At 40.1% G+C, this 18172-nt stretch overlaps 1 protein-coding gene across 1 annotated transcript; it reads left to right on the top strand.

Annotated features, from left to right (window-relative positions):
* Position 1: 1 nt before the first annotated feature.
* Positions 2-16594, top strand: LOC121340646 (solute carrier family 4 member 1 adaptor protein). The gene is made up of 14 exons (XM_041413538.1): positions 2-655; positions 1364-1547; positions 2225-2347; positions 3256-3316; positions 4175-4314; positions 4440-4600; positions 5150-5219; positions 8885-9074; positions 9873-9984; positions 10572-10803; positions 11560-11634; positions 12639-12709; positions 14900-14972; positions 16157-16594. The coding sequence occupies exons 1-14, from the start codon at positions 128-130 to the stop codon at positions 16204-16206; spliced, it is 2070 nt and encodes a 689-aa protein (XP_041269472.1). The 5' UTR covers positions 2-127; the 3' UTR covers positions 16207-16594.
* Positions 16595-18172: the final 1578 nt, after the last annotated feature.

Genomic DNA, 18172 nt, shown 5'->3' with positions numbered 1-18172 from the left:
CCCTCACGCTGCCCCGGGCCGCGCTGGGCGGCGGCGGAGCGACCCCGGGATCTGCGCCCTGCACCCGGCACTGCAGCGCCGCGGCGCTCGTCCCCGGAGGACTCCGTTTGGGGACGGACCCAGGAAGATGGCGGAGGCGGCAGAGGCAATGGAGGCCGAGCCCGCCACCTTCAAGCGCCCGAGCCGCCCGCTGCCCGCCGCCCCCGGGCCCGGCGCCCCGGGGCCCAGCCCGCCGGGAGCCCCCCGTGCAGCCGCCGCCGCGCCGCCAGCGCCGCGCTACGAGGAGCCGCCGTGGGGCAGCCGCCCGCCCGCCGGCTCCGGGTACGGGCTGGAGGTGCTGAAGGGCGGCGTGCTGCTGGGCTCGGTGCGGCTGGAGGACAGCAGCTGGTTCTTGGTGGGGCGGCTGCCCGGCTGCGCCGTGTCCCTGGAGCACCCATCGGTGTCGCGGCACCACGCCGTGCTGCAGTACCGCGGCGCCGGCTGCTCCCCCGACGAGCCCAGCGGCGCCGATGCCGCCGGGTTCTACGTGTACGACCTGGGCAGCACCCACGGCACCTTCCTCAACAAGGCGCGGGTGCCGCCCCGCACCTACTGCCGGGTGCGGGTGGGCCACGGGCTGCGCTTCGGGGGCAGCTCCCGCCTTTTCCTGCTGCAGGTGGGTCGGGGTTCGGGCTCGGGCGGCTCCGGAGCGTGTGCGGCGTGGTAAAGGCTGGCCCGCATCAGGCGCAGGAGTTTTCCCGGCCCCATCGGGTGACCGCCTGAGGTGTGAGGCGGTTTGGAAACAGCCCCGCGCTGCCGGGGTTGATTACTGGGAGAAAAGCTGTGGGTGTCTGCTGCCGGCTCTGCAGCGAGGTGCGGGGCTGCGGGTTTCTGCTGATGTGCCGTGGTGCAAAAGGCGTTTCTCACCAACAGTGTGGTGTATTAGGAATGTCTTTCTGACTCTATTATGCCCCAGTAAATAAAGAACTAATATTTCTTTGTGAAAAAGGGGAGTGTTTATTAATAGGGACTTGGACAACGCGTTGCATGTTTTACATGCGCTTCAGACGCTGCTCGTTCCTCAGGTTCACCCGTGTAGTTCTGACATGAATTTTTGCCTTTAGCCTTTTAATTAGTTATATGTGAGATGGATCTGACTGCAAGTACACAATAATGCTTATTTCTCTGTGCTCTTCTTTTGAAAATGCCATTAAAACTTAATATATTTTGGAATGCAAACCATAACTAATGGTCAAATAATTCCACTTTTTGAAGAGCAGTGTAATGATGTGTTTATGTGATTATATGTAACCTGCATGTGTGCTGGAAATACATGTTTGGGGTTTTTTAAAAACACTTCTGCTAATTTTCTGTTTTGACTTAGGGACCCAAAGAGGACCAGGAGTCTGAGTCAGAACTAACTGTGACTGAACTGAAGGCACTACGCAAGCAGCAGCAAGCAAAATTAGAAAAGACAATGTTGGGAGAGGACTCTGATGAGGAAGATGAGAAAGAGGAGAGAAATGAAAGGAGTCAGAACAGTGATATGAGCTGCTCATGGGGCATGGGTAAGTGATGATGTATTGATTGGCTGATATGTATTCAAAGGTCTGTAAGCCTGTTTTCACTGAATATTAGGGTTAATATTCCAATTGGCTGACAAGAGTCACAATCCAGTCAAATTTTTTGAGTACAAATTAATCCTTTTGCTGTTAAAAAGAAGGATAAGTGACAAGCTGACATCTGATGAGCTCCTTTTAAACACAAGGAGGTAATTTGTCTATAACTAGAAAAGGCTGTGAAACTTAGAGCTTAATTAATGCTCTTTGGGTTGCTCCTGTGATGATGTCCACACTTTTGCCCAAGAGATGAAATTTAACTGCTTGAGACTTCTATGCAGTATAGCTATCTTTACATTTAAACAGGAAGTTCATATGTTAGAGCTAGGTAAATTATAATTAATGAACTCTTTACGACAAAGTGAGTTGGGTTTTTTTGAGTGAAAACGTATAAGGTCATAAACCTTTGAAAGTACTGAAACTGACATTGATCTGCAAAACTGAATCCTACTTGAAAAGCTAATAGCAAAAAAACTTTTTTTTTATTGGGTACAGGAATAATAAATTTAAGGGAAGTAATTTTATGATGTAGTTGCTACTTCTTTCAAACGATTGAAAGTTGAAATATGCTGGTGTTCTCTTTCTCATGTTTCACGGGGTTTTTTTGGACTTTGTATGTCTTCTAGGTGAGGATGCTGAGGAGGATGAGGTTGAAGAAAATCCTATTGCTGTTGATTTTCAGGATGTTCAAGATGCCTTTTATATGAAAGACCCTAGGAAGGCCTTGCAGGGCTTTTTTGATAGAGAAGGTAATTATTTCTTTTTTTTTAATTAAATTAGATTTTTTACTTAGTGAAGTGTTACTTTGTTGTATGTTTCAGGGGGATTTAAGGTGTCATGTGGGAGAAACACTTTTCTATTACACTGTGGGTAACATTTTTTGTTTCATCAGGTTTTGGTGGGGATTTGTGATGGTTTGTTTTGGGTTTTTTTCATTAAAACTTGGCTCGCCATTGTATATCTGAGTCTTAGTTACTAATTCCTAAACTGCAATGAGCAGCTTGTATTCTGGAATATTCTTCAACTTGTATCCTCTGGAGTGACACTCAGACTTCATCCATGCTTTGAAGCTATGCAGAAATATCAAAACCCCTCAACTTCAGACTTCGGAAAATGTTTTGGAGATGTTTTATTTCTTTTAGAGATGGCTGTAATTGTGTATAGCTGTAAAATGGGAAAATCTAAAAAAGACAAAGGGCAATAATTAAGTGGTCTAAAGTTTCAGTGGTTGCTAGTGAAACTTGAAGAATATTCACTTACTTGTTGAAGTGAAAAAGCAACCTTCAAGACAAACATTATCTGTGAATTCAGATTGCAAACAGTTGTTGCTTCAGCATCATTTACATTAATACATACAGAGACAAGATTGTTTTTTTCTTTGGACTAGATGTTTTTAACAGGCCACTTAGAGATTTTTTTGGTCTGAAAAAAGCCTTGATTTTGGAAAAAAAAACAAAAACAAAAACCAAATCAGCATAACTGAAGATCCCACAGCTTTAAAAAAAAAAAAAAGTAAAACAAAGTCATGGTATGTAACAAAAGCTTGTTATATCCGTTTTTGTTTAGAAGAATGTCCCATGGCATTCTTCTCTGCTATAAAGATTATTCCTGCTTATTTCAATTTTCGTTACTACGTCAATTTTCTTTTCTTCTCTAGGAGAAGAGTTAGAATATGAGTATGATGATCGTGGGCACAACAGCTGGCTATGCAGGATCAAGTATGTACATCTCCAGTCCTTTGGTGCATGGAAGTTGACTGTTGAATTTGCAAATAGAAGCTGAAGGAGTTACTTGTTGTGTCACACTTGGCAAGGAAGCCAACTGAATTTAGACTTAAGCCTTGATACTGAGACATAAGTTCAAGGATCATTGCCTAATTCAGTGTCTGTGCTCCTTTTTTGTTCTGACATGATTTGGTTTTCCTAGGGGATGAAAATTGAGAAAGCAAGAGTTTAGGTTCTTTCAGCTCCCCTTGTTTTGAGCAGTATGTGAAATAGAAATACAAGAGAAGAAACTAGGAAACAATCTTTTTCAATTCCTAATGAGAAAGATCAAAAAACCCCTAAACTTAGTTCTACTGTGTGCCCAATTTCAGTTCCTGTATGGTATATGACAGTTTTTGAGGGCTTTCTGCTAGAGGCCACTAATGTAATTCTTTTATAAGACAGGAGAAAGTGAGGTGGAAATTAAGTCAACAAGTGTCAACACGGTAATAATTGTACTGCTTAAAAATCCTTTGCTTCGTTATGGAGACTATTTGTTACTCGTGTTGTATGTATACAAGATACCTGTACTTAAAATGATTCAGGGATTGACATTTAACATTTTAACTTCCTGTATTTCTAATGGAATAAATAGAGGAAAAATTATTGTTTAAACCAGTGAAATACAAATTAACTTGCATGATTAGGAAATCATGCTTGTGTTTTGATTGGTTCTGTAAGAAATGAAAATTGGAAAAATTTAGCACAACAAAAAATTAAAATGAAATGGCAATGCCATTGTAAAATATCTGGGTAGCATCCCTGCAAAGCTGTTTGTATCTGAGCAGTTCTCTGATCCTTCAAACTGAACAGGTTGCCTGTGGATGATGCATCAGGGAAGCAGCTGGTGGCAGAGGTTCTCCATTCAGGAAAAAAGAAGGAAGCAATGATACAGTGTGCACTGGAAGCTTGCAGGCTGCTTGATGCTCGAGGAGTACTGAGGCAAGAAGCAGGTGAATAACTGTGATCATTCTAAATGCCCTAAATTAGGGATTTGAGATTGCTGTCTTGAATTTGCTTTATTGCTGAGTGATATGCAAATCATTTTGTTTCTTGCCTTCTCCTATGTCTTTCTCAGTATCCCGAAAAAGGAAATCAAAGAACTGGGAAGATGAGGATTTTTATGACAGTGATGATGACACCTTCCTCGATCGAACTGGTGCTGTGGAAAAGAAACGACTGAACAGAATGAAGAAAGCTGGTAAAATAGAGGAAAAGCCAGAGACTTATGACTCCCTGGTAAGAACAATTGTTATGACATGTCAGAGCTACTCTCTCATGCCTGTATTATATTATGACTGAGAAGAAATCGTAGTGGATCATGGCAGTGGATGAAGAAAATGCCAGAACAGGATAATTTTAAATTAGTTCTAAATAATTGGAAAATAATTCCAAGCTTTTAAGTCTACAGAACACATCTCAAAGAAATATCTCATTCTCTTTCAAAGAATAAGAATCCTGGATTGACAGGCATATGACAAACAAATCCTACAAAGACAGTAGGTTGTGAGGGGTACAGAGGGTTGGAGGGTTCAGTGGTGGTATAACACTGCTGCAGAAGAATTATGTATACTCTCGTGTTTCAGAAATGGTTTAAATAATTTTCCATGTCAAAAAATTATTAAATAGGTTAGGAAGAATCTAGACTTCTAATTTTTTTCAGCCCAGGAAGTCCTGGTCAAAGCTCAGAAGTAGAAAAGTGGAAGTAATGTGATTAGGATACTTGGGTAACTGTTAAAATGAGATTTTAACAAGGTAAAGTCTTCTAAGCATGTTGTTCTCTCATAGGTCACAAAGCTAAAAGAAGCAGAAAATGAGCTTTCTGACATAACAGAGAAGCTGAAGGTTTCAGGGAAAGGTAAGGCATGAAGTTTATTTGATCACAGTGAGAGATTTCTCTTTTCAAAGGTTTGGGTTGTTTGTTCTTTTCAGTGTCCACTTTTCACAAAGGGATAGGAAGGTTTGCAGGTCACTGAGTTAGCTTGAGAGAATTCTTACAGTCTTCATCCAGTAGTTTATGTACTCTGTTTATAGTCACTTGCAAATGAATGCAGCTGTTCCCAAAGAGAGCAACACCTAAGTTCAAGTAAGGTGGCAAGTGTACAAGTTCCTGGAGTTCTAAGAGAGTGAGTATTATTACTGTTTATCTGCCCGTATTGCTGAAAATGACCCAATTTGAGAAACACTGTTTTTTCCACTCCCTTAAAAAATATTTATAAGGGAGGAGGAAAAAACTCACAGAAAAGGTAATGTATTTTATTTCACTTCTCTTGTTATAAACACACTGTATAATGGAAAGGTGGGAAGTGAAAAATGTGGAGACAAAGCAGTTGACACTCAACCCATATGTTCAGTGAACATGCCAGTAGAGGAGAGTGCCATTCAGGCTCTAGGATTATGCCTTTGTTTCTAAAGGCAGAGCCTTCCCAGACTAGTGATGGTATCTGTTAGTGAGTTATGTTTAAAAGCAGACTGTACCAATGGCTGCATTTTGCTTTCTGTTACTGATGATGTCTCATGGAGTGAAAGGAAGGTGGGAAGGAAATATGTTTAGGCTAGTTGTTCACACAAAAACTTTACTAACAGTGTTGGCATTAATGAAGGTTGCACCATTAGTTTGTCAGAAGTTTCTCTCCAAGAAGCCCAGCAGCAATGTGACAGCTGGGCTATCTTCTGTGTGTTACGTGGCTGTGTTTCTTTGGAGTTATTCAGCTCCACACCAAAACTCATCGATATCAGCATCTTTGTTGGTGATTAATTATGCCAGATCCCTGTTCAAAAAGCAGTACCATTCCACCAAGCATTTAAACTGATGTTCTGCATGTTTGAAGGAATTGTTTTCAGCCTTATACTTTTGATAAATAATTAGCAATTGACTGGCAAAATAAGCTAATGCTTAGATTGTCTGAGAGGTGTAATTCCAAGCTTTCTAATCTTCTCATACCTTTCTTTCTACTGATGCTGTTTCTCAACAAGACTGTTGAATTACACTGTAGTAGAGACTGGGTGAAGGGAGAGTCAGGTCATTTTTATACTTCTGCTAACACCATATAATGCTGTAGGCCCCTTCCCTACCAAAACCTGGTCATGCAATCCCAATACACGTTTTTGTAAATTGCAGTGGTTACACAGCTAGTTTAGAGCCTTGGAAAAAAGTGCAGTCTTGGCACTTACTGAAGCACAGAATCATTCAGTATTGAATGGGAATTCCCTAGAACTGGGCCAGGGTAAAGCAAACATAGCAAATATTGCATCAGTCAGGTGATTTGTTTGGGTGTTTTCTAGATCCTTTGGTTTTCTCTTATTTGAATGCTTTAGGTTAATCACAGATGTTGCGAAAGCCAGGAGCAGGGTTATTGACCATGAAACATTTGTCCCAATGTCATGATCTGTCTAGCAAAACTGCTGCATTACATCCAGTTCTGAAACCTCAATGCACTTTTGTTTGATCTTACTGATTATTTGGAGGCTAAAGACAAGAGTATAGAGACACTAGTGAGTGAATGAGAGGCTAAATTGCTACACCTTTTACCAAGCACTTGGAGAAATTAAGTAGTTGTCTAAAAAAGGCTCAGTAGAAGTTCACAAATTGTTCCCTGGGGTTCTTCAGAACTAATTACTGGTGGACTGACTTGGTATCACTCATTCACTGGTGCTGCTGAATGCAGATCAAATATGTGGAGCTCTTCAGTCTCATCTTTGGTTGCCTGTTCAGGAAAAATATCAATAAGTTGATGGTGCAGTAAATAGCCCTGTAGCTTTTTGTCACTGGGACATAAAGTATACTAGACATGATTGATTCACCTCCTAGTAATGTCAGATTTTAATTCAATAGTGTAGCAAACTGCTGCAACAGATAAGGAATGCTAACTGTAATGCAAGCTGAACTGGCTGCTATTAGGCATTGTTGGTGGAATGGAGCAGAGAATCCAGTTTGCAAGAAGGGGTGCTCCAACTACCTGAGCATCACTCACTGACTGAAGAACTTACACCACTCTGCAGTGCAGCAGTGAGCTCCGAATATAATTGTGGAGCTTTAATTGTTCTGGAGAATATGACTATTCACTAAACCACATCTTTGTAATTTGATATTTAAATCTAATTATCATTCTGCTCAGCTCCTGCCTGCAAGGAGGTTTAGTCATTGTTAACAATACCTTCTCACTGCTGGTTTTTATCTTAGTTTGTATAAATAGTTGTGATGAAAAGAAAGAGTATTTCTATCAGAATTTCTTTTATGACATGTTTTGTCATCATTTATGCTTGCATGGAGGTAGATGCTACAACTGTTTCTTATCTTTTGAAGCCTATTAATTCTGTATGTCTTTGAACAGTTACTGTTAATGGCTTTCTTGTATTTTCAAATGGTAAACTCTGTTTTGTTTTACGTCAGAAATACCCTTTTCAATTGAATCCATTTCTAAGCATGAGTCTTATTAGACTTTCCTCTAATTAAAGTCTTGTAAAACTGCCCAAATATGTATCTTTAGAATAACTTAGTCTGTTTTATTTTTATGCATTTAAAATATCAAGTGCTACTTAATTAGCTCAAGCTGAACTGAAAATAACTCTTTGATCAAACAATTACGCTTGTGCATATATACAAAAACACTTATAAGGCAGAAAATACATATTGAATTTGCCACTTTCCAGTGAATATTAAAAAGCATAAAACTATCTGTCAAAATACTTGTTAAAATTCTGGCAAGAACATTTTTCTTTGTTTGCCTCCAGGTTATTTTTGAATACCGTATAACAACTTCTGAAATACTGTTCAAGCCACAGAAAGGGATTTTTCTGGATCTTTTTGTTTGGTTATTTTAAATCCAAGTATTATAGGAGTATTTATTTTTCTTAGTTGTTAGAGATTTAGTTTTACCTCCTGAGTTTTATTTTAATTAGTCAAGTATGCATAATATTGTTAATATTTTGAAATCAGGTGGAGTAGAAAGACTATCATTACTCTTTTTCAAGTTCAAAGCAGTTTTCTTGCAGAAAATCCAGTGAAAACAAAGGTACATTCTATATGATTGGCCTAATGCATGAAATTTGGTGTGTATGCACTCTTTCAGGAGTACAAGGCAGCATTGATTGATTTTGAACTTTGCAAATGTTATGACATAAACATCCCAGGAACGTCAAAATCTGATTCCCTATGCAGTGGTGTACATTTTCGTGTGGCTGGGATTAGTTTAGTATGTGACTACAAAAAAAATCCCTAAGCCACTTTTTTAGGGATAGCAGATATAGAAGTGAGATGAACAACCAGGAATAGCACTCACAAAGAAACATTCATTTTAAGAGAGGCTTTTTTAGTTAAGTGAATTAAAGTTTACTTTCAGGCTTTTGTTAGGAGAAATACTTTCATCTTTCCAGGCCTGACAACTCCATTATTTCACAATTCAACAGGAACTCACAGAGAGGATAGTTGTTCCTATGTACCTTATTCTCTAAAGGCAGGACCTGATGATTACAGTTATCTCCCCAACATAACATTATATATCTTCCTTTTATCTTGCCTAGTCCAGTCCCATCCAGCAGCTCAAGATTCCTTGGATGAGTTCATGACTGAAATGAAATCAGGATGCACGTTAGACAGCGTGGCACGCAAGAAGCTTCACTTGCGGTCCTTTGAACTGAAGAAAGAGCAGCAGAGACTGAAAGGGTTGATAAAGCTTGTCAAGCCTACAGAACTACCTGAGCTGAAGCCCCAGTGAGTCTTGGTGAAAACATCAAACAATTACTTCTCCCTTTATTCTTTTCCATGGGCAGTTGTGCAAACCCAGTAAATAGGCAGCTTTCCAATCACAAAAGCAGGAGAGCCTTCCAAACTACCTGGCTCTTCTCTTTAAGGAGCTGCAGTGCCTCTGGGCTACTGTAGCATCTATGGCTGAGGGAAATGCACACATTGAAGTGAGACCAGCCCAAGCTGGCAGGATGGCACGGGTAAGGGACTGGAAGCAGACTGTTAGCTTCTTTAATTTTTTCCCATGTGCATCCAAAAGGAGCTGAAGAATATTACAGATACTACGTACAACATGAAACCCACTCTCACTCTGTGAAATGTATTTGGAAGTCAAATGCAGTGGCTGTTCAGCTACTGCCTAGCAGTACCACTGCAGTTTGAGAGGGTATATGCTGGGTTCATTTACTAGTGGCAGCTTGATTAGAGCTTCATTTAAATTAGGGTTTGGCCTCCAAGTGTGTTTTTATATATAAATGTGTGTATGTATGCAGTTGAATTTAAGAGAGTCTATGTGATACAGAGGGTTTTTTCCTTGTTCATTTATTTTTTGCTTCCTATTATGGCATGTGAATCCTACAACATATATGTAGGATGGTGGAGTCATCTCCTGCAGTGTCCTCCTTGGATGTTGCAAGTGGGAGAGAAATAAAAAAATTTTTATATATCATCTGCTCGTAGGCAGACTTTTTTTTTTTGCATTTATATATATATAAGATTTGTTTGATACTTTGTATATTGTTTTCCTTTATGTCTAATTTTTATTAGGGGTGGGAGTTACAGTCTGAATGCAGAGAACAAGCCTAAAAAGATGAACCTGCCTCTCTTTGGTGCAATGAAAGGGGGGAGCAAATTCAAACTGAAAACTGGAAGCCTAGGGGTAAGTTGGACTTGTAAGTATTGCAGGTCAGTGGCTGTTTGTGGGACCACCTTCTCAGGCTGTGGGGGCTCTAGATAGCAACTGTGTGTTCTAACATGCATGGAAACAGCATGGAGGTGCAGCCTGTGGCAGTGGAAGGCGCATGGGCAATGAGCAGGGACTGTTGGATGTTGTTTGCTGCCAGCAGTTGCCATTCTGTGTCCTTGTTTCCTGGGGCACAGCTGTGATCAAAAGACAGTGGATCAAGAGAGGCAGTCTGGGGACATGAGGCTGAACCAGTGCTCTGCCTCAGCAGCCAGTCCTTTTCTTGTTTTTCTTCATCTTCATAGCCAAGATCATATCCATGATTGATTCAGTTTCCAGTGTACCTCTTAAAAAAGACTGCACTCCTTGTTTATGGACTGGATATGTTTTTTCATTTGCCATCTCTACTAATAACTTTTCCTTAAATCCTAACTATTTGTCATCCTGAATGTTTTCTTACCTGTCACCTGTCCCTGACAGTGATGTGTGTGCTTTCTCCTGTAATGAGTATCTGTGACATCTGCCTCTGTCTTGGTGCTGATTCCCAAGTCTTTGTCTTGCAGAAGTTGCCTGTTAAGCGTCCAGACATCCCTGAAAGCTTGTTGAAAACAAAAGATGATGGACCAGAGGAGGAGGAGGAGGAGGAAGAGGAAGAAATGGAAGAGCAGCAAGAAGCAGATGCAGTAGTTTCAAACCTGGAAATGAAGATGACAGTAGAAAAAGAAACAGGGAAAGAAACTCATGCTCCTGATGGCTCCCCGTGCAATAACAAAAATCTAGAATCCCTTCAGGACGGTAAACCATTGTTTTTGATTTTTCTAGTAATGAAGATGAGTCTGTTAATGCTGAACTTTAAGAGCTATGTGAATCAAATGTTTGAGTCACAGGTTCTCCAGCCTATTTATTTTCCATAGTTTTCTTGCCATGAGTCCACAGTGGCAGCAGCTGAGTTTCACATGGTTCTAGGTGAAACTCTGCTTGGCAGTCAGTTTTTCATGCTTTTTGGTGAAAGAACAAATCTCCTGGATGTAAGGAAGTTCTATTTTGATAAGCCCTGTTTCCATTAAATTGATTGTCCAAATGAAAACAACTGCAATGTTTTGTTGGCAGTAAAAGTGACATAATAAGAAAACAAATGTCTGTACAAAACTTCAGATCCATTTTTAGGGAGAAAAACAATTTCAAAAGTGGTAACAGAAAGGTACCTTTGAGGTATCTCCAGTTCCTCCTTTTCTGCATCAGCCTGATTCATTTGAAAACTCAGTAAGGATGTTTCTCAGTGGACAATATGTTTGATAACAGAAAGCTAGTTCTAGGTTTTTGGCTTAATGCTGGACGTGTTGCTGCAGAAAAGTGTTTTAACAGATCACAGAATTTTCTTTATTGTATTGCAATGGACTTGGTGGATGAAATAATTTGGAAGGCTTTGGAGAGAAGAGTTGTTCCTGAGACAAATGTAGCAGAGTTCCCTTTTATACTTGGTCTCAGGGATGCACTTTGCTCATCAGAGTTACTGCAGTGCCACTAAGCTCTTCCTTTCTTGTGTTACAGGGGTTGATTTTCTGCCTGAGCCAAAGGTATTGAGGAATGAATCTCAGATGGGACCCTCGCAAGAGAAATCCCAAGGTGAACAGTACAATACAATATTTTGTAATAGCATGTGGGTTTAGAAACTGACTAAAGGACTTAGTATCTTATGTGGGTTAAATCAAACTGAGCCTAATCTAGAGCCTAAAGAATCTAGAATTGAAATGAAAGATTGTGTTTTGCTTGGGAAGTGGTAAGGGTGTGGTAAAGACTGGGCACCACTGTATTACAGCTGTCCTTGCTTTTCATGGTCATTAACTGTTTAGAGGTGGTTTTTTTTTGTTCCAAAAAATCAGTGTGAGAAGAATCATTCATTTAGGAGTCTATGATGATGGTTTTTCCTGTTATTCTCTTGCACTAGCTCTTAACACTACAGAAGGACAAAACTTTCTTTTATAAAGTGACAAATGCTACATAACATTAGGTAATAATCTGCTGGTGACCTAGATAATGCCTCTGCATGTATGTACAAAAAATCAGATCTTCAAAATGAAGAATGCTGAGTGTACATGGAGGAGATTTTTATGACATTTCTATTTTCTTGTAACTCAGACTCCTTAGAATCTATCCTCATCATCTCACCCATTGAGAGCCATTTCAAATACTAAGTGGCAGAAAACCAAGGAGTTCTTTTCACCCATCAACTTCAAAGTTTGCTGTTTGTTTATTTTTTTAAAAAGCAAATTGGTCCTGCACATTTCCTGCTCCTTTCCTTCTAAATCAATCACTGCAGTGATTACAGAGAGTGTCTTTTAGAAAATGAACATCAGCTATTAACTAAAGTTAATATTACAGAATCACTAATAGAGGATCTTACTAAACTACATTCAGTTATGTGACTGACAGTGTATTTAACCTAAGTTAAATCTAGGAAAAACAGTAAGATGTCCAGCAGTATTATTCTCAAGTAAGAATTGTGTTGAATTGAGATATCTTTGATTTCATTATGGATGTATTAATTTTTATGTGAACTTCCTGTAAGTTTATATCTGTAGAACTGGTCATTTGGGCTCTGTCATAAAACCATTCTGCTTTCTTTCCAGCATCCAAGGTAGTAAATAAGGCACCTGAAGAGACATCTGAGAAAGTTAAGAAAATCAATAGCTCAAGCAAGGTCAGTTATAATACCATGACTCCTGCAGCTTAAGAGGAAGTCATTTCTAGGCTCTTTTTTAGTGAAAGAGTAACAAGTTGATGGAGTCTAACTTGGTGATAGCAATGCTTCTCTGCTGACTGAGACCCAGATGTAGTACTGTACACTGCCATTGAACACAGATTTTGGGGTCTCCAATGAAAAGGTAAAGCACAGCGTTTCAGGTATGCTAGAGGCTCCCTGTTCAATCACAAAAATTGGTTTTTTCACCTTTTCACTTGGCAGGTACTGATTGCTGCTTCTCCTGTATCACAAGTGTTGTAGAACATCGGTGCTCTCCAGGCTTTGGAATATCAGTGCAGATCTTTGCTTGGAGAGTAGCCTGGGAAATACATATTGGCTGACCCAGAACACTGTACTAAAGCTGCAGTTAGTCTGTGTCAAACCTCATCCTTCTCTGTAAGATGTGAAAGAGATGAGTTTGAGAGATTAATGTCTTCTGCAACCAAGTTGCCACTAAATTTGAGTGGTTGTACCAGATAATGTTTCTCCTGTACATAAGATTTGTATTAAAGTGTAAATTATGTGAGCTTTGCACATTTTGGCACTGTCAGTTGTTGCCTTCCTGTTGCCTGCCAGCTGGAAAGGATCTTCTCTGACAGCCTAAAGATTATTGTGAGGCTCTTCCCTTTAGAGGGCATCCCACCCTTCTGCTGACTTGGTTACTGTACTTGGTGGACCATGAGTTCTGACCACTGGAACAGTTTGTTTGTGGGGACCATCTAATTTTAGCCCTGCAGCACTTACTGAACCTCAGATCCCTGCATCCTGTGTGTGCTGACTGCTCCTTTGTTAGTCCTGGCTGAGGACCCAGGGATTGGGTAGGCACAGTCCTCAGAACTGTCTTTTGTTGCTGGCCTCGCTGAAGATCCTGAAGAAATCGAGAGTTTATTTATACTGGTAAAGCCCAAGTTTTACCACTTTTATGAATATGGGAGGACAAGGCAGTTTCTCATGCTGAGGCAGTCAAGTCAGCACCTCTCATCAGCAGAGAGTTTGCTCTAACACTGAGCATTCTCCAAAGGCCAGATGGCTTAGATGTATTCTTTCTCCCATGACAAACCACTTTTTCCACATGTTGTCTCTGCCTTTGGGCTCAGATCTTGCATGGAAAGTATTAAGCAGAAGTCAGTTGGTTTTTTTTGGTATTGGTTTTGTTGGGTTGTTTTTTTTGGGTTTTTTTTTTTTTTTTTTTGTAACATCTCAATAACTTTGAATCATGTAAAACTGGAAAAACAATTTCCAAGTGATTGTTCACAAGCCATATTTAAAAGCTGTACAACTCTGCACTCTAATGCTTTGGAAAACATTAGTCTTCTAAAAAAGCTGTTTTAGATGTTAATTTGGGGAAGGAAAGTTATTGAGGAAATGAAGATTTGTTTCAACTGCATAACTTTAGACTGCAATGATGCTACAGAGTAATGCAAATCAGTGAGTAACTTGTCATTATTTTGAGCTCTTAAGTCTTGTACTCTACAGTTGTATGATTTTTTTTTACCTGCAGTTGTTGAAAACAGAAGTTGTTGAGAAAATGATGCTGATGTGGCAAAATCTAAAAATCTAGGGACAGAAAGATACTGCTGTGTCAACAACTGCATTGCAAGTGACCTGTTGTGGTTTGCTTTAACATTTCAGGATGCCAGTGAGACCTGAAAACAATGAGCATTCTTTTCTCTTTGAAAACTAAGTTACCCTTATATAATACCTGAACTTTTATAAGCTACAGTTTGAAAGTCACCTTAAACCCAAAGTTTTCAGTGGTATTGTGCATTGAAATCAGTAAAGCACCTATTGAAAATTCTACTCTAAAGCTTTTCCCTGCATAAAGAAATCCTATGCCAAATGACTTCACCAAACATTAGACTTAAACTGTCCAGAACTGCACAGACTCTGTTTTGAGGGAGAAATAGGACTGGATGATCTCCAGAGGTCCTCTCTAAACAGCATTTTTAGTAGTCTGTGACTCCAATGGAAATGAACTGGATCTGTTTGAGGGTTTGATTTTTCTTATGTATTAGTTTTCATCCCTGACTCTTGTGGAAATCACCCTCACTTCTGATTATTTATCTCTGAATTAGTGAGGGATTTAGTGGTTGTGACACATTGGTGGAGGGGTACAGCACCTTAAAAAAGTCTTTCTTCTCTTTGCAGGTCCAACAACCTTTTTTTTCCTCACAGTACCCAGATGATGACCCAGACTACTGCATATGGATTCCTCCTGCAGGTATCAACCATTTCCTTACTGATTTTAGTCTCATAACTCAGGAATCTTCCTAATAAGTCGTCAGGATGTCCTTCTAAGTCCTTGGAAAAAAGCTGATTCAGGAATACTTTACCCAGAACCTGATGTTTTGTGGCATGCTATGCCCCATGTTTGTTGTATGGCCATGCAAGTATTGCAGTGAAATACAGACCATATCTGTAGTAGCTTCATGGAAATGGAGAGAGACACCTGAAGTTTGTTTTTCAGTTTTGTAACACCTGAGAGAGCTAACTGCATTCACATGGTGGTATGGTAACCTAGCTGAAACACTAGCTCAAACCTCCTCTAGGGATAAATGCTCCAGCAATGTCAGAATTCTCAGTTTTCATAGAAGTCTGTGAAATCCAAAAATGCTTCTTTGCAGTTTTTTTCAAAAATCATTGGAATATAAACACTGTGTCAGCTGTTTTGGAGAAAAGTATTGATAATGCTTCAGTGAAGGCACTGAATAATTGATGCACTCATCCAACATATGTTAAACTTGAATAATTTTTTATCTTTAGTTCCAGGGTGTTTTTAGCTAGGTGAAGTTATTTTTAAACAGGGTAATGAATGTTCAGTTCTTCTAAAATAGAGAACTCATTTTGGTGCATTGAGGTTTTCAGAGTAACTTCAAAGTTTAGCCTTCACTTGATAGATTTATTACTATAATTTTTGTAAGGCTGTTGCAAGAGTATAGAAATAAGAATAAATTTCACTGAAGAAAACTGTAATCTGGTGAATCATCCTTCAATGAAATGACTGCACATCTGTGACATATGAATCCACAGGAGCAGAATCCTGGATTCAATAACTCCAAAGTCTGATCTGGGATAGTGTCCATAAGAGGGAGCTCTGTTTTTTCGCTCTGCCTAACAATAAATAGTCAAACATTCCTTCTAAGCTGGCATTATGAGGACTCCAGAAAAAAGCCCAAACAAAACAGCCACACAAACAGGAATAGCTGATGTAATCTTAACACTGTTAGTAAAATTGAAATTAATTCTAAGTGTAAATCAAAAGACACATTGCAATACGCAGTCTGACTTCGTATCCTCTGCGCTTGTATGGCTGGTGCTACCTAGAGACTCTTTCATACAGGGATACACATTTCTCTTAGGTGAGGGATAAAAGGAATAATGCAACTCTTCCTCTTTGTCCATTAGGTCAAAGTGGTGATGGCAAGACTCATCTCAATGAAAAATATGGCTACTGAACTTCCAGTGCCCCAGAGTACATGAGGCTTGAAGGACTGCTCTGTTTTGGACTCTTTCACTACACGTTAAGTGACTTGGATTTTCAGATGCTATTTAAATTCAAGGGCATCAGCAGCTGCTCTGGCTCTTAGCTCTCCCTGTGTGTCCTCTGTTTGTCTTCCAGATACTTTTTTAAAGTAAAAGCCCACACATTCTTCTTACTCTTCTTTCACTTTTAGCCTTGTTTGTTTGGCTTTTTTTTTTTTTATTTTGCTTTAAACTGTAAGCTCATTTTTCCATTTGTACCTAAAAGTAGACAAAAATATTAAAGGAATACACCTCTGTATACTTACAGGCTTGATAAAATTTATTCATATTGGGTTTATGAAATTAAAATAAGAAACACTATTGGGTTTTTTCTGTGACTGCTTTTTGAAAATACTGTCATGGTAAACACAACCTAAAACTTGAGGTTCATTTTTTTTCCCTTTTCTATGGAAAAAAGAACAACTTACATATTGAAAAGAAAATTGTTTTCATTTCTCCCTCGTGCAGTTGGACAAGAAATAGTGAGTGTACAGTGTTATATAAAGTTTCAGACATGCCAAAGTACTGAAGAGGTTGGCACTGCTTGGCACAGAAGAAACAGGCAGAAGGATATCCTGGAAAAGCTTGTAATGGAGCCTGTCCTTCTTGTGTCACAACATGAGCAAAGTGCCATCTTAATGCGGTTCAAGGCATGCCCGGTAAATAGTCTTTGTCTGGAGAAATCCCCTGGGTGACTCAGGATTGTCACAGAGGCTGTGCTGTGGTAAAGGCAAGGTCATGCAGGATGTGTGAGGGTTTAAATAGCTGTAGGCACAGCCATACAGGGGCAAAGAAAACTGCAAAAATGACAGTCTTGCAAACCAGAGGCACACATCCTTTGGGGTGCTTCCAGCAGCCAGTGGCTGCATCCTCGTGGACAAATCACAGGAGGGCACATCAGAAGCTGGGGTGAAGGGATAACTACACAACTCCTTACTCAACAGGCTCAAGCTACAAAACAGCATCTTTCTGCCTGTAATCTTCAGCATATGTAGCAGGGTTTTGCCTGCATCTGCACACCAGGCTGGGCAGCCTAAAGCTTCCTGCTTCTGGCAGAGGCATATCTTTATGTAATCCAAGGAAAGGCTGTTGCCTCTCTATTCAAAATGCCAGACCTCATAGGTTTCATAGCTGTAGCACTTCCCCAGAGTGTTTTTCAGTTCCAGGGTGTACCAGGCAACTGTAGGGAGTTCCATTCATCAGCAGTAGGCCTGGCAGGTTTCAGACAGAGAAAATAATAATTTGCTTTTTATGCTCATGGAAAGCACTAGGGCAAAGAGCCCATGTAAGTGCACCTTTATTGTTACACTGACCACCTACTTCAGGATGGTATCTTTTCATCAGGGGCTGCTTTGTAGTACAGACAAATGGCACTGACCTGCTGCCAGAAAATATCTCTAGGGATGAGGGCCTGGATAGTTTGCTCCTGGCTAAGACCGTGAGCTCCCCATCTGTTCCTTTTCTTAGCAGCTCACTTGTGCTCCCATCTGAATCTGATGGTAAACCCTGCTTTCTTTAGGCCATCCATCTTTTGCTTCATTGTGTAACATGAACAGCCAAAGGTCATCCCCCACTGGATGGTTCCAGTCATTTTCATGGTGGCATTTGATAAAGCCGTGGAAAAAGCAGCCATTATATTTGAAAGTTGTTGTCCTCCCATCAGTTATCACTTTGCCACCCCAGAAGCACTTTCTCACTTGATACTCCACAGCTGTGTAATGTGTGACAGGTTTGAATGCTCTCCTTTTGGGCCAGGTATGCATATCATTCATCAAATACCTTTTTCCTCCAGTAAGAGCTGTAAGCCAGTACAGGGACATGGGAGTAGAGATCACCATATTACACAGAAAAGGACCTACACAGCAATAAAGCTTCATCTTTTCATCAAATTCTTTCTCA

This window comes from Onychostruthus taczanowskii, unplaced genomic scaffold (genome assembly GCF_017590055.1).
Source record: "Onychostruthus taczanowskii isolate IOZ18803 unplaced genomic scaffold, ASM1759005v1 scaffold42, whole genome shotgun sequence".
NCBI lineage: Eukaryota > Metazoa > Chordata > Aves > Passeriformes > Passeridae > Onychostruthus > Onychostruthus taczanowskii.
The sequence above is the reverse complement of the archived record's forward strand: the minus strand, read 5'-3'. Positions and strand labels throughout refer to the sequence as shown.

Excerpts from the sequence above, each read along its gene's own strand:
- LOC121340646 (XM_041413538.1), top strand. The coding sequence starts at position 128 with ATGGCGGAGGCGGCAGAGGCAATGGAGGCCGAGCCCGCCACCTTCAAG. Across the intron at positions 9,075-9,872 it reads CTACCTGAGCTGAAGCCCCA|GGGTGGGAGTTACAGTCTGA; the intron begins GTGAGTCTTGGT and ends AATTTTTATTAG. Across the intron at positions 12,710-14,899 it reads AAATCAATAGCTCAAGCAAG|GTCCAACAACCTTTTTTTTC; the intron begins GTCAGTTATAAT and ends TTCTCTTTGCAG.